The following is an 11,934-nucleotide window of genomic DNA, read 5'->3' as shown; positions in this document are numbered from 1 at the left end:
CAAGTCTCTTTACTCGTTCCGTAAAACATCATCTCGCAACTAACTCATTAGTTGCAATGCTTGCAAGACTTATGTGATGTGCATTACCGAGAGGGCCCAGAGATACCTCTCCGACAATCGGAGTGACAAATCCTAATCTCGAAATACGCCAACCCAACATGTACCTTTGGAGACACCTGTAGAGCTTCTTTATAATCACCCAGTTACATTGTGACGTTTGATAGCACACAAAGTGTTCCTCCGATAAACGGGAGTTGCATAATCTCATAGTCATAGGGACATGTATAAGTCATGAAGAAAGCAATAGCAACATACTAAACGATCGAGTGCTAAGGTAACGGAATGGGTCAAGTCAATCACATCATTCTCCTAATGATGTGATCCCGTTAATCAATAACAACTCTTTGTCTATGGTTAGGAAACATAACCATCTTTGATTAACGAGCTAGTGTAGTAGAGGCATACTAGTGACACTCTGTTTGTCTATGTATTCACACATGTATTATGTTTCCGGTTAATACAATTCTAGCATGAATAATAAACATTTATCATGAAATAAGGAAATAAATAATAACTTTATTATTGCCTCTAGGGCCTATTTCCTTTAGGACCACCAAATAGGTAAGCAAGAGAAGGAACGGTTCATAATCATCTTATTTGTTCTACTTGGACTATCGTTGTTACTTGCAGTTGCCTCTGCTACCATGTGGCAACGCGCAATCACGAAGGGCTTGACGTTTGGCTGTCAAGAAGCACTAGGTTGACGGCAGGCAAGGCATCCAGGAAGCCAGAGCACGAGAGAGCGATGCTGCTCAAAGGGTGAGGTTGCCAAATGGTGCGGTGACACTAGCTCGCTAGCCAAGCAGACTACATTCTGGACTATTTTACACATCATGGACTAAAATTGGACAATTTACACATCATGGGCTTAAATTGGACTTCTTTCTGGACTCACATCATTCTTTTATAATACTCAAGTCTGATATGTCTTATATTTATTCTGTAATTAAGTACAATCTTTTACAAGTGCTTCATGATTTTACCCTATCTGCAGAAATCTTTTAAGTTGCTATTGAAGGAAGAAGACATGGGGTCAGAAAAATGTTAAGATTGATTGATGTGTGGTAAGGAAAATCCAGTCAAAAAGTTTTTGATGCTTGAGCATCCACTACTCAGTTATTATTTTAGGTATGCATAATCTTCCAAGTTATAAGCAGTTCCTTTCATTTGGGCACGCACAATGACCATTCCGCAGCATCAGGTTCAAGAAAAAAGTTTTTCAAGGTTAGTAATTTTCTCAAAAAAAAGTTCTTCAAGGTTAGTAATTAATACTCCGTTCCCATATGGATATGCATGATGGTTGTTCATTTTTTGGGATAACTTACCCATCTTATGCCTTGAAAATTGAGCTACCTCCATGATTATGCATCTGGTCTCAGTAGAATTTTTTTCCGCCAAAATACAGTTGTGAAGAGGAGTTCCTGATGATAGCTGAATATACCAGATACTTGCCTACAACCAAGGCAGAATTATCAGCGTGTATGTGAAATAGTCAGAGCTGGTGACTGGAGAAAGCCTGCAGATAGCGAGAAGACGCAGGTGCACGATGCATTGCATACTACAAAGTAGACATGTCTTTACAAACGACATGGCAGGAATATATATACTACGGTGGAAGCAAAGCATCCTATATCCATGAAAATAAATAGTATTCGGATCCAGACATCAAGGAAGAAAATGAGACATTAACATTTGCTGAATATGCAACTTCTTGATAGAAAGCAGGGCTGCTTATGAGGGGTGCTGGTGGTAATCAGAAGAAATTTGCATGTGGTGAAATAACCACCTTATAGACGAGTAATTAGTTTTGATGTAGGAAAAATCTGCAACTGGTTAAGCTTTGATGTATAAATAGTAACACATCGCTCTGTGAAAATGTTCTTATTAAGGTTATTCAATGGGCTAAGTTTTCTAAACAATGTTGACTTGATATTACACTAAAATCTTGAGAATACTTGATGGACCAAGGCATGAAGGCAAGTAGTGTTTGTAATGACTTGGTTTATGGTAGTGCAAAATAAATTATAAATAGAGTTCATAGATCATTGTTATGAAATCTTTTAAACTTGTAGATATTCTTGTTCATATCATCGCATCCACAATGACCTAACTATCTTGCTTACTATGCTTCACACAAATACTTTTTGTAAGTTTTCTTATCAAAACTGAAAAATTACACCACCATGTGTGTGGAGTGTGTTGTAGCGCTCCACAAAATATTTTCCATGACTCCAGAAAACTTTTAACGAATAAGGATAGAGCGAGTCACCCACAACAATTTCCACGAAAGTCCTTCTATTGTGGTGGCAAATATAATTAGTCCTGAAACATTACACTGAAAAATATTATTGTGTGTATAATCAAACACTTAAATAACTGACTGAGGGAATTACAGAGGATGGAGGTGGAGAGAGAGAGAGAGAAAATAGGGAAATGGGTGGAGAGAGAAAGAAAGATAAAGAAGAGAGCTCAGGGATGAGAGACATAGAGTGAGAAAGAGGGTCTTTACATCGAAAAAGGCTGACAATGGGCATAAGCATGATTCTAAAAGAACTTATATTTAGGAATTGAGGGAGTATTATATATAATTGAGGTTGAACCATTGTCATATACAAGGAGCCCGTAGCAACGCACGGGCGTTCTGCTAGTATCTCTAACACTCGAGAACAATGAGGACCAAGAAGGAAGGTGACACAGTCACATGTATAGGGTAGGAGACCATCGAGACCATCCACCCAAAGCCGAAGAAGCTTCGAGCGACGACCCAAGCCTGCCCATAGATGCTGACGCGATGTGACCAAAAGGTACCTGGGCTCTATGGGTGGTGACTTAAGTCAGAGAATTTTCGTCCAGAAAAAACACTGTAATCACAAAAATACCACTTGAGTTATGAAATAAAATTATTATTATTAAAGTGATAGAATTCATTAGAACTATTCCCCCGCTAGCATTCTGAAAGTAACATAACCGTGTCTTTCTTTCCACCCTCACAAGGCGACTAGGGGAAAGCCTTCCTCCCCCTCGATCTTCGTCGGCAAGCCCATGGATCCGCCTCCCTTTCACTTGCCACTCCGACAATAGGTGGCGGGAAGGGACATCTTGTGCCTCGGCTGGACAACTGCAAAAAAAAAGTTTGGAAGGTTGAGAAGTGTTTACAAAGGAAACACAACATAGTTCATGTTGCAAACCCCAAACCACGGCGGGCCGATCAAATGGCCATTGTGGGCGGGATCTAACGGCTGGGAAGTCAGCGGATTTTATCCTCACACCAGCCAACCAACGTGTAGCATCACTCATTAACAACACACACACAAACGACCTTTAACATAGATTTTTTTTGGATTGCCTATTTTCTCAGTCACGAGAAGTGATTTGCCTATAGCCTTGGAGAAAAGCTGATTTTCTCGCAACAAAGACGTAGACAGTTTCATGCCTCCTCTTTCCCCTCCACTCCACTCTCTTCCTCCGCCTCCCTCTTTTGAGGATCATTCATGGCTACGCGGCCCGATCCAATGCCTCGTTCGACGACATTGTCAGCCGGAGATGACTAAGGAGAGGTGCTCGGGCCTTCCTTGTGCATATTAGGGTAGCCGTAGTATTAGTTAGTCTTGGCCTCATGCCGTAGTCTGGCGATATGCCATCGGGACGCAAATCACCGGAGCTCCGAGCAGCGTCTGGTGGTTGCCGCCGTCGTCTTTTTTCCTTTGCCCCCATGGTGGAGGGAAGTGGAAGGCACTAGATTTGGCAGGATCCCCTTGAATAAACTCGGTGTGGCTCGGGTGTTCCCTGTTCTAAAGGGCATCCATCTGCTCTTGCTTGTTTTCTCAGGCCACCATGGTGGTGGATGAGGAGCAGAGAAGGCGTAGAAAACTGAAGCCCGCAAGTCGAGTTCGAGCCTATCAACATATGCCACCTTGGTGGAGTGACGACACACATGGATGGTTGCTGGTCTTCGTAGGTGATCTGCTTCTTCTAGTCGAATGACGGCTGACTCCATTCCTCTCGGCTTGCATGCCTAATGGGAGGCAATTCCAGTGGCGAGTCAGAGACCATGGTGAGCAGGTGATGCTTCCATGGCGATTTCGTCACGCCAAGTGATTTGTCCCCCGCGGCGGTTGTCAAGGACCCGGTCGTGTTTCTTTCTTTCAGCCTGGGGTTCTCCTTGTAAATTCAGGAACTAAGTTGCAACACGCTTTTTATTTGGGTCCTTCTGTAATTTGTGCTTTCATGTTTATCCAATGAAGTCTGGGTCCTTCAAGACCCTTTTTGTGTTCAAGAAAAAAAAACATTGAAGATAACCAGGACAACAAAATCACATGGCATTGCCACCCAAACACAAACTTATGCACCCCTCCGATCCATATTAATTGACGCACGCTTAGCACAACTTTTATATAGATCGAAAGAAGCGCATTTTTCTTAGGGACCTTCTTGACATAGTTTGATAGCCAGCACACGGCAACATGGATCAGAGATACCCGCAAAAAAAGAAAAACATGGATCAGAGATGAGCTGCCGAGGGGACAACTCGTGCCCCACCTGTCTATCCTCTTCTCTTTCCCGCACCGTCGATGAGAGATCAGATCAGAAGAAGCCGCCTGAAAGTTGGACACTCCTGCCTAGCCAGCTCGACGATGACAAAGAGGATAAGGCAAACTAGTTAACGGATCACATCCCACGTGCCGCTTCCATTTAATCACACTCCTGCACCAGACACAATCACGCAAGTGCACCGAACGACGGTCGTCGTGGCCTGTTCGGGCTCGCAAATCCCCACACGCCACTCCTCCTCGTCCCCGTAGAAAAGGACACGCGTAGCCTTCGTCCACGGCTCCACGAGGCAGAGGCAGCAGCCGCGGCACTCGAGCAAGCAAGCTTTTGTACTCTGCTCCAGTCATCCGTCGTCTCCCTTTCCGCCGAGATGCAGCGCCGGCTCCCGGCGCTCCTCCGCCGCGCGGCGGGCGCGGGGCCCGCGCGCCGGTGGCTCTCCGCCTCGTCCTCCCTCCTCTTCGACGACACCCAGGAGCAGGTAATTAATCAGCTAACTAATCAGCCCCGCCGCGCCGCGAGACCCTCGAATTCGCCGTTTCCGTTCCGCCCTCGCTCACCGCGGCTGGTGTGATTTTCCCTTTCGCAGTTCAAGGAGAGCGTGCACCGGTTCGCGCAGGAGCACATCGCGCCGCACGCCGCCGCCATCGACGCCTCCAACCACTTCCCCAAGGTAGGGAAGTCTAGGGTGTGCGATTCCTCGTACAGTACCGTTGATTGATTCGCCGTTCGAGTTCCGGTGTCTGTTAGTAATTAATTTGGTCTGTGCTTGGGGCGGGCGCGCAGGAGAAGAATCTGTGGAAGCTCATGGGGGACTTCAACCTGCACGGCCTCACCTCGCCAGGTAAAATGCCTCTATATTCCAACACCATTTCGGTCTTACAAGACACAAGCAGAACACAGGGTACCAGTACTACTAGTAAATGCTACTCCCTCCGTTCACTATTATGAGATGTTTTGCATATTTCAATATGGACTATATACGGACTGAAATGAGTGAACACATACATTAAAATGCATCCGATTCAGAAGAAAGTTAAAATATCTTATAATAGTGAACAGAAGGCCTCGGTTCACAAATATAAGATGTTCTACTCCCTCCGACCCACGTGAGTAACTTTTTTCTGAATCGGATGTATATAGAAACGTTTTAGTGTGTCAGTTCACTCATTTCAATCCGTATGTAATCCGTATTAAAATATCCGAAACATCTTATATTTGTGACCGGAGGGAGTACTATGTAATGTTTCTACCCTGGGCCATGTTTGAATATTGAATCTGATCCCCAATGCGTTAGTACTCCTTTGCTTGTGCCGCAATTGATAGGAACTAGTCAAATACTACCACTTACTACTACTAGTACACAATGTTTAAGTCCTCAGTAAAGTGAAAGTGCTACTCCTTTAATTAAGACAGGAGTAGGTGGGACCTCAGGGGAGGTTAAGGGAATAGATTAATCAAGACGGATGAAGGATGGTCATCTTTGTTAAAGCCTCAGTGGAGTGCATTAACATAACTGCCGTTTTCAACACTGTCTGGCTCTGTATTGTCTAATGTTAGTTGATGGAATACATTAAGTAACACGGGGTTGTCATGTTCCATAGAGGAGTACGGAGGGCTCGGGCTCGGTTACATGTACCACTGCATCGCCATGGAGGAGATCAGCAGGGCGTCCGGGTCGGTCGGCCTTTCCTACGGTGCACACTCAAATCTCTGCATCAACCAGCTGGTACAAGTCTATTTTGGTTCTGCTATGTTATTAGTCATTAGTACATTGATTAAATTAACCCCTGAATAACACGACTGTAATGTTTGTGGTATTTATATGTAGGTCCGTCATGGCAGCCCTGCCCAAAAGGAAAAGTATTTGCCGAAGGTTCATTCCCATATAAATCAACATTGTTTCAGTCAGACTCAGCCACCCAGGAGTGGTATATTTGCAATGATAATGGATTGTGACAATGTGCTTTCCTTTTTCTCTAAAGCTTATCAGTGGGGAGCATATTGGGGCATTGGCGATGAGTGAACCAAACTGTAAGTATTCTTTGGATACCGTACTGTTTAGTTCCACTTATGCACAGGATTTCACATTAGTTCCTACTTTCAGCTGGCTCTGATGTTGTCAGTATGAAGTGCAAAGCTGAGAAAGTAGATGGCGGCTATGTCATTAACGGGAACAAGATGTGGTGCACAAATGGTCCGTCTGCTCAGACATTGGTAAGCTTCTGAGGCTCTTGTACATTCATCCCCTGTATTATTTGCAGCCGTGCTTGGTTCACTACTTTCTATTTTTTTGAGGAATGGTTCACCAGTGTCATTGGTTGTGTTGGTTTTTGTTTCTTTGGTGTTTCCTTTAGGTTCTGTCGATTTTCCCAACCGGAGCATGTACACATTCAGAACAGTTATATTTCATAGTGACACCTTTCACCTGGTTGTCAGAATTTTGAGCAACTGAATCTGTTGGAGCCTTGTTACAAATTAGTTATAGTTGTTATAATCCTATGTGGCCATAATAAGTCTGCTAGTTCACTGAAACTGAGATTTACAGGTTGTTTACGCGAAAACAGATATAACTGCTGGATCGAAAGGAATAACTGCATTCATAATTGAGAAGGGAATGCCCGGGTAATTAACCACTTCATTCTCTTCCCTTATGCTCTATTGCGCATGAATGCATATCTTGCTAGAATTTTGTGAAATGCATGTGTTGATGGTCTTTGATTGCTAGATTGAGGCTTGGATGTATAAAGTTCAGGATAAACATTAATGTTCTTGCTGAAACTACAAAAATGTTTACATGCTAGTATTATCATTACAGGTTCAGTACTGCCCAGAAGTTGGACAAACTTGGCATGCGAGGAAGTGACACGTAAGATGTTCCTATTTGAGCAGGCTCATTAAATGGTTTATAGGTTCTTACTCAACATATCTCGTTAACAGATGTGAGCTTGTCTTTGAGAACTGCTTTGTGCCTCAAGAGAATGTTCTTGGTGAAGAAGGGAAAGGTATCATCTCCTGCAGTCTTGAATTCTGTTCTATACTTCTGTTGCTATTCTGAGATCTTCACTTGGTTGTTGACAGTCAGTTCCCTATGCCAATGTAAACAAGGAAAACTGTGATTTTTGTCTTTTGGATTTTACCAACATATCCTTCTAAAAGACTTACTAAACTTCTAACTGAAAATGAAAATGACTTCCTGAACCGAAATTCTCATCATGAATATTCTTGATACGTTTCTTGTTGCAGGTGTTTATGTCATGATGTCTGGTCTTGATCTGGAAAGACTTGTATTAGCTGGGGGCCCTATTGGGCTCATGCAGGCATGCCTTGATGTTGTTCTTCCTTATGTTCGACAAAGGGAGCAATTTGGCCGTCCGATTGGTGAATTTCAGTTCTTACAGGTATAGCCATGCAGCCCATTGTATCGTGTTCCCCTGTTTCTAGGTGCAACGTCTTGTTAGGATCTTGGCGTTAATCATAACTAGTGATCTTCCAATGCAGGGGAAAATGGCAGATATGTACACCTCCTTGCAATCATCAAGGTAGGGATACCAACCCAAGACTTCTACTGTGAAGTTTACATAGCTTCTTACTGGAGTTTTCTTTGTCCAGATCATTTGTATACTCAGTTGCCAGGGACTGTGATAATGGCAAAGTTGACCGTAAGGTACATTTCAAAGCCCCAACATGTCTCTGTTCTTTTCGGGTCACATTGTTGCATCACATGGCTATATTCATGTGTTCACTGTTCAAGACAAAATAAAACAACTAATTCCGTGTGTATCATGCTGATGCCTGGTAAACTGACTATCTCCATCTAATATAATATTTGCAACCAGGATTGTGCAGGAGTGATCCTCTTTGCTGCTGAAAGGGCAACACAAGTTGCACTTGAGGTCAGAACCCTCTCCTCAGTTCATGAGAATTTTGATTGCATGTGTTGTTCTACATGATTTCTTTGGAATGCAATCAAATATCCTGATATTTTGCTCTTATTTTTTTCCCTTCACTGGACATATAAGATATGACTGTTTGACCTCTCAAATTTTGCAATTCTTTCATCCTAGATCTCCTACTTTATCTTCCTTGGACAAAGTTCTTACTAACTTTAGTATTTGTAACTGCTTTGAGCTTAGTGAGTTGCAGTCAATTCTTTTCTGGTCCACTAATTGATCTTAAACCTTCCCCTATGGTAGGCAATCCAGTGTCTTGGTGGCAATGGATACATAAATGAGTACCCAACTGGCCGTCTCCTGAGAGATGCAAAACTGTTTGAGATTGGAGCTGGCACTAGTGAGATCAGAAGAATGATAATTGGTCGTGAACTGTTCAAAGAGGACTGAGATTATTCTTCTGGAAGCCAGCTATCAGTGCATATTCTAACTGGAGGAGGTGAGCAGGATTAGACCATTAGTGAACTGTCCCTGATGTTCAATGTTTGATGATGTTCTATCCAATCCTTCTCATACTTCTGTACATGTCCAACATTCTTGCAAATAAAGTTCAATCTTTTACCTGTGATCTGGTTCTAGTCAGTAGCTATAAGTTTGTTGCTATGATATACTGCGACTTGACACATAATCGCATTTGGCTCATAATTCACTATACAACCTTTTGGATTCAGTATGAACTAGAATGCCTAGAGACTGAGCCCTGCCACCTTTATGAGACAAGAATGCCATTTACACTTTCTACTTTCTATATGACAATTCAGCCCTATGGCGGCACAAATTTGGAAAGCTACAAGTCAAGGGAGCCTAAAAAACTTTGCACATGGTTTTCATGGGCTTTTTACACCCTGTTAGCTTCAGTAGGATCTGTAATGCACTGAGAATCAGTTGTCTTTCCTTGAGTTTGAGCTTTCTGTTTTTGCCTCATGGCGCCCCACTCGATGGCCTGAGCAACAACTCTTTGACGATCGAATGTGCTCTTATCTTGCTGAGTTCCATCAGATAATGGGGGATCTTCAGCCTGCTTCTTTTGGGGCGCGATACTAGGTTTCTCTTCACAGCTAGCAGGAACTTCTGCAAGGAATCCCAATGCGACAACAGCGTCACTCATGTATGGCCGCACAGAGTCTTCCTCATGTAGGCACATTGCCGCCACAGCCACAGCCTGGCTCAAGTCTTTTTCTGGGTATTCACCTCTAAGAAGAGGGTCTACTAACTCATGGTACCTCCTCCTATCTCTGATAATGGGCATTGCCTGTTGATCAAACATGAATTTAGCTCAACTGTCTGAAAGAAATCTTGTCGCAAGCATCTTTTTTGAAATTATTCCTAACTAAGCATTATGTATGGGGAAGAAGCATATAGGAACAATATTCGCAAAAAAAAGAGAGCATATAGGAACAAAAGGTGCATACCCAGTTAACCAAGATTTGATCACTTGCTGGTTTAGTTGAATCGACAGCTTTTCTTCCTGTGATCAACTCAAGTAGGAATATCCCAAAACTGTACACATCAGTCTTGATAGTTAGCTGGCCTGTTTTTATATATTCTGGAGCACAGTACCCATATGTGCCCATCACTCGAGTTGAGACGTGTGTCTTTTCCCCAACAGGCCCAAGCTTTGCGAGCCCGAAGTCTGAGAGTTTAGGGTTGTATTCCTCGTCAAGAAGGATGTTGGGGGACTTGAGATCCCGGTAGATGACCGGCGGGTTAGCCTTCTCATGGAGGTATTCGAGACCCTTAGCGGTTCCGTGGGCTATCTTCATCCTTATATGCCAACTTAGTGGTGTTTGATCAGTAGTGATATCTGCGACAACAACAGTTCAACTTATAAGTTTTTAATGTATCTAGTAATCAAATGTGCTAACGGTGACAGCACTTGAAAGTGATGCTATACTGTTGCCTGAATACATTTCACATGTCCGCAAAAAATAATAATTTGTTTCACATGATTTTTAAGTTCAAAATGATGCATAGATGTTAATTCATGATCAATAAGAATCTAGATTTTCATTGTACGTAGTGTAATTTGGATGTTGTCAAGTTTGAATGTATTAATGAAGAAAAGACTAGCGCTTACCAAGCAGGTGGTCTGCAAGTGAACCTAGGGCCATGTACTCGTACACCAGTAGCCGTTGATCTCCGTCTGCGCAATAGCCTACCAAGCTGACCAGGTTTGGATGGTGTAAGAGGCTGAGCATCAAGACTTCAACCAGGAACTCGCGGTTGCCTTGAAATCCGTTCAGGTCTAGTTGTTTGACAGCTACAATCTGATCATGCATCAGAAAGATAATTGAAGCAAAATTAGCAGATTGTTACATGTCAGTAGGACTATCCGAAGAATGTTTGTCATTGGGTTGTTCCTGTATATACCTGGCCATTTTCAAGCTGTCCCTTGTAGACCCTGCCAAAGCCCCCCTCTCCCAGAAGGTAGTCGGAGCGGAAGTTCTTGGTGGCTGTCGCTAACTCACGGTATGTGAATGCTCTTGCATTTTTGGCCATGCTAGACCTTTCGGCAGGTTCACCGTTTGCTCTTATTTCGGATGATGATTGCCCATGTTTCAGACCCTCTGCAAGGTGAGTTTTCAGTATTTTTTAGCGAGAACTCCATTTTGTGCTTATTTGAAGGATCTTAGTTTTGCTCTCGACGAAATTCAAACAGTCTGCTACAATATTCTGTGGTCCATATTTAAATACCACTGTGATCCATCATGCATTATTATCAGAATTCAACATGCATTACAGGGACAAGCATGCCAGCAAGATGGATTTGACAAATGGTACAAAACGAATCCTCCTTGGCCCTTACCAGATTCCATGAGGGGTGCTCCAGATCGCGTCGAGACGGCGGCATTTGCGACGGGGGAGGTGGCGACCTCCCCCGATGCCGTCCTCCTCGGCGACGTCTTCTTCTCAGGCCTGAAGCATGAAAAGCATTTCACGGCCCGAATTCCCCAATGCATGTGCCTCTCAACCGAACCTCCTCCTCGTGCCCACCACGAGATCTCCAACCTCTCTGCTCTGTACAATCCAGAAGACTCCTTGCACATGCAATGGCAGCATGGACGAGGAGTTCTCCTCCCTTGCTGCGAGATCCTGGTCACAGATTGCCATCGCACTCGTCTTGCAAGAAGAATGCGATCCCTGTGGAGGGGATGTGATCGGGTAGGAGGAGCATTGTCACCGTGCCTTTTGTGGAGGTCAATGTGCTCAGCCAAGAATAGGATCTCTCTCGGTTTTGGGCCACAGTTGAGCTCTAAAATTAGAATGTTGAAGGTCGGCGTCCTCTGGAATGCACTGGATGTAAACGCCTTCCCTGATTCCCTGAATTTTCTCATTTTTTGACCCCATGGTTGGAATCTTTTTTTTTAATTTT

The 11,934-nt window shown here is 43.5% G+C and overlaps 2 protein-coding genes and 1 long non-coding RNA gene across 8 annotated transcripts; 2 read left to right on the top strand and 1 right to left on the bottom strand.

Moving 5' to 3' along the window:
* Nucleotides 1-742: 742 nt before the first annotated feature.
* Nucleotides 743-1,724, top strand: LOC119364154. Its single transcript, XR_005174743.1, has 3 exons — nt 743-819; nt 1,055-1,124; nt 1,466-1,724. It is a non-coding gene; the product is annotated as an uncharacterized LOC119364154 (long non-coding RNA).
* A 3,073-nt stretch (nt 1,725-4,797) lies between these two features.
* Nucleotides 4,798-11,900, top strand: LOC119362841 (isovaleryl-CoA dehydrogenase, mitochondrial-like). Of its 6 annotated transcripts, none has more exons than XR_005173654.1 (17): nt 4,871-5,089; nt 5,198-5,281; nt 5,395-5,452; nt 6,213-6,337; nt 6,440-6,484; nt 6,594-6,642; nt 6,716-6,825; nt 7,157-7,233; nt 7,427-7,477; nt 7,549-7,613; nt 7,855-8,009; nt 8,110-8,150; nt 8,221-8,275; nt 8,448-8,504; nt 8,805-9,000; nt 10,171-11,135; nt 11,304-11,900. XR_005173654.1 is itself a non-coding variant. In XM_037628134.1 (16 exons), the coding sequence occupies exons 1-15, from the start codon at nt 4,982-4,984 to the stop codon at nt 8,949-8,951; spliced, it is 1,227 nt and encodes a 408-aa protein (XP_037484031.1). In that variant the 5' UTR covers nt 4,871-4,981; the 3' UTR covers nt 8,952-9,000; nt 11,304-11,900. The 6 variants fall into 6 exon arrangements, 4 of the variants coding, with proteins under 4 accessions (XP_037484036.1, XP_037484031.1, XP_037484008.1 ...); XR_005173653.1 differs by lacking the exon at nt 11,304-11,900 and adding an exon at nt 9,561-9,780 and having other exon boundaries at nt 10,171-11,297; XM_037628134.1 differs by lacking the exon at nt 10,171-11,135.
* On the bottom strand, nt 9,400-11,521 carry LOC119362873 (probable serine/threonine-protein kinase PBL25). The gene is made up of 5 exons (XM_037628147.1): nt 11,368-11,521; nt 10,932-11,128; nt 10,639-10,828; nt 9,974-10,365; nt 9,400-9,813 (listed from the first exon to the last, which is right to left on the bottom strand). The coding sequence occupies exons 1-5, from the start codon at nt 11,519-11,521 to the stop codon at nt 9,400-9,402; spliced, it is 1,347 nt and encodes a 448-aa protein (XP_037484044.1).
* Nucleotides 11,901-11,934: the final 34 nt, after the last annotated feature.

Source organism: Triticum dicoccoides, chromosome 1A (assembly GCF_002162155.2).
Source record: "Triticum dicoccoides isolate Atlit2015 ecotype Zavitan chromosome 1A, WEW_v2.0, whole genome shotgun sequence".
Classification (NCBI taxonomy): Eukaryota; Viridiplantae; Streptophyta; class Magnoliopsida; order Poales; family Poaceae; genus Triticum; species Triticum dicoccoides.
This window is presented reverse-complemented; position numbering and strand designations above follow the sequence as displayed.

Coding starts and splice junctions, on each gene's coding strand:
- LOC119362841 (XM_037628134.1), top strand. CDS start 4,982: ATGCAGCGCCGGCTCCCGGCGCTCCTCCGCCGCGCGGCGGGCGCGGGG. Junction 6,338..6,439: donor ATCTCTGCATCAACCAGCTG/GTACAAGTCTAT, acceptor ATTTATATGTAG/GTCCGTCATGGCAGCCCTGC. Junction 8,505..8,804: donor CAACACAAGTTGCACTTGAG/GTCAGAACCCTC, acceptor CCCCTATGGTAG/GCAATCCAGTGTCTTGGTGG.
- LOC119362873 (XM_037628147.1), bottom strand. CDS start 11,521: ATGCATTGGGGAATTCGGGCCGTGAAATGCTTTTCATGCTTCAGGCCT. Junction 11,129..11,367: donor AGCACCCCTCATGGAATCTG/GTAAGGGCCAAG, acceptor CTCACCTTGCAG/AGGGTCTGAAACATGGGCAA. Junction 9,814..9,973: donor ATCAAATCTTGGTTAACTGG/GTATGCACCTTT, acceptor TTTGATCAACAG/GCAATGCCCATTATCAGAGA.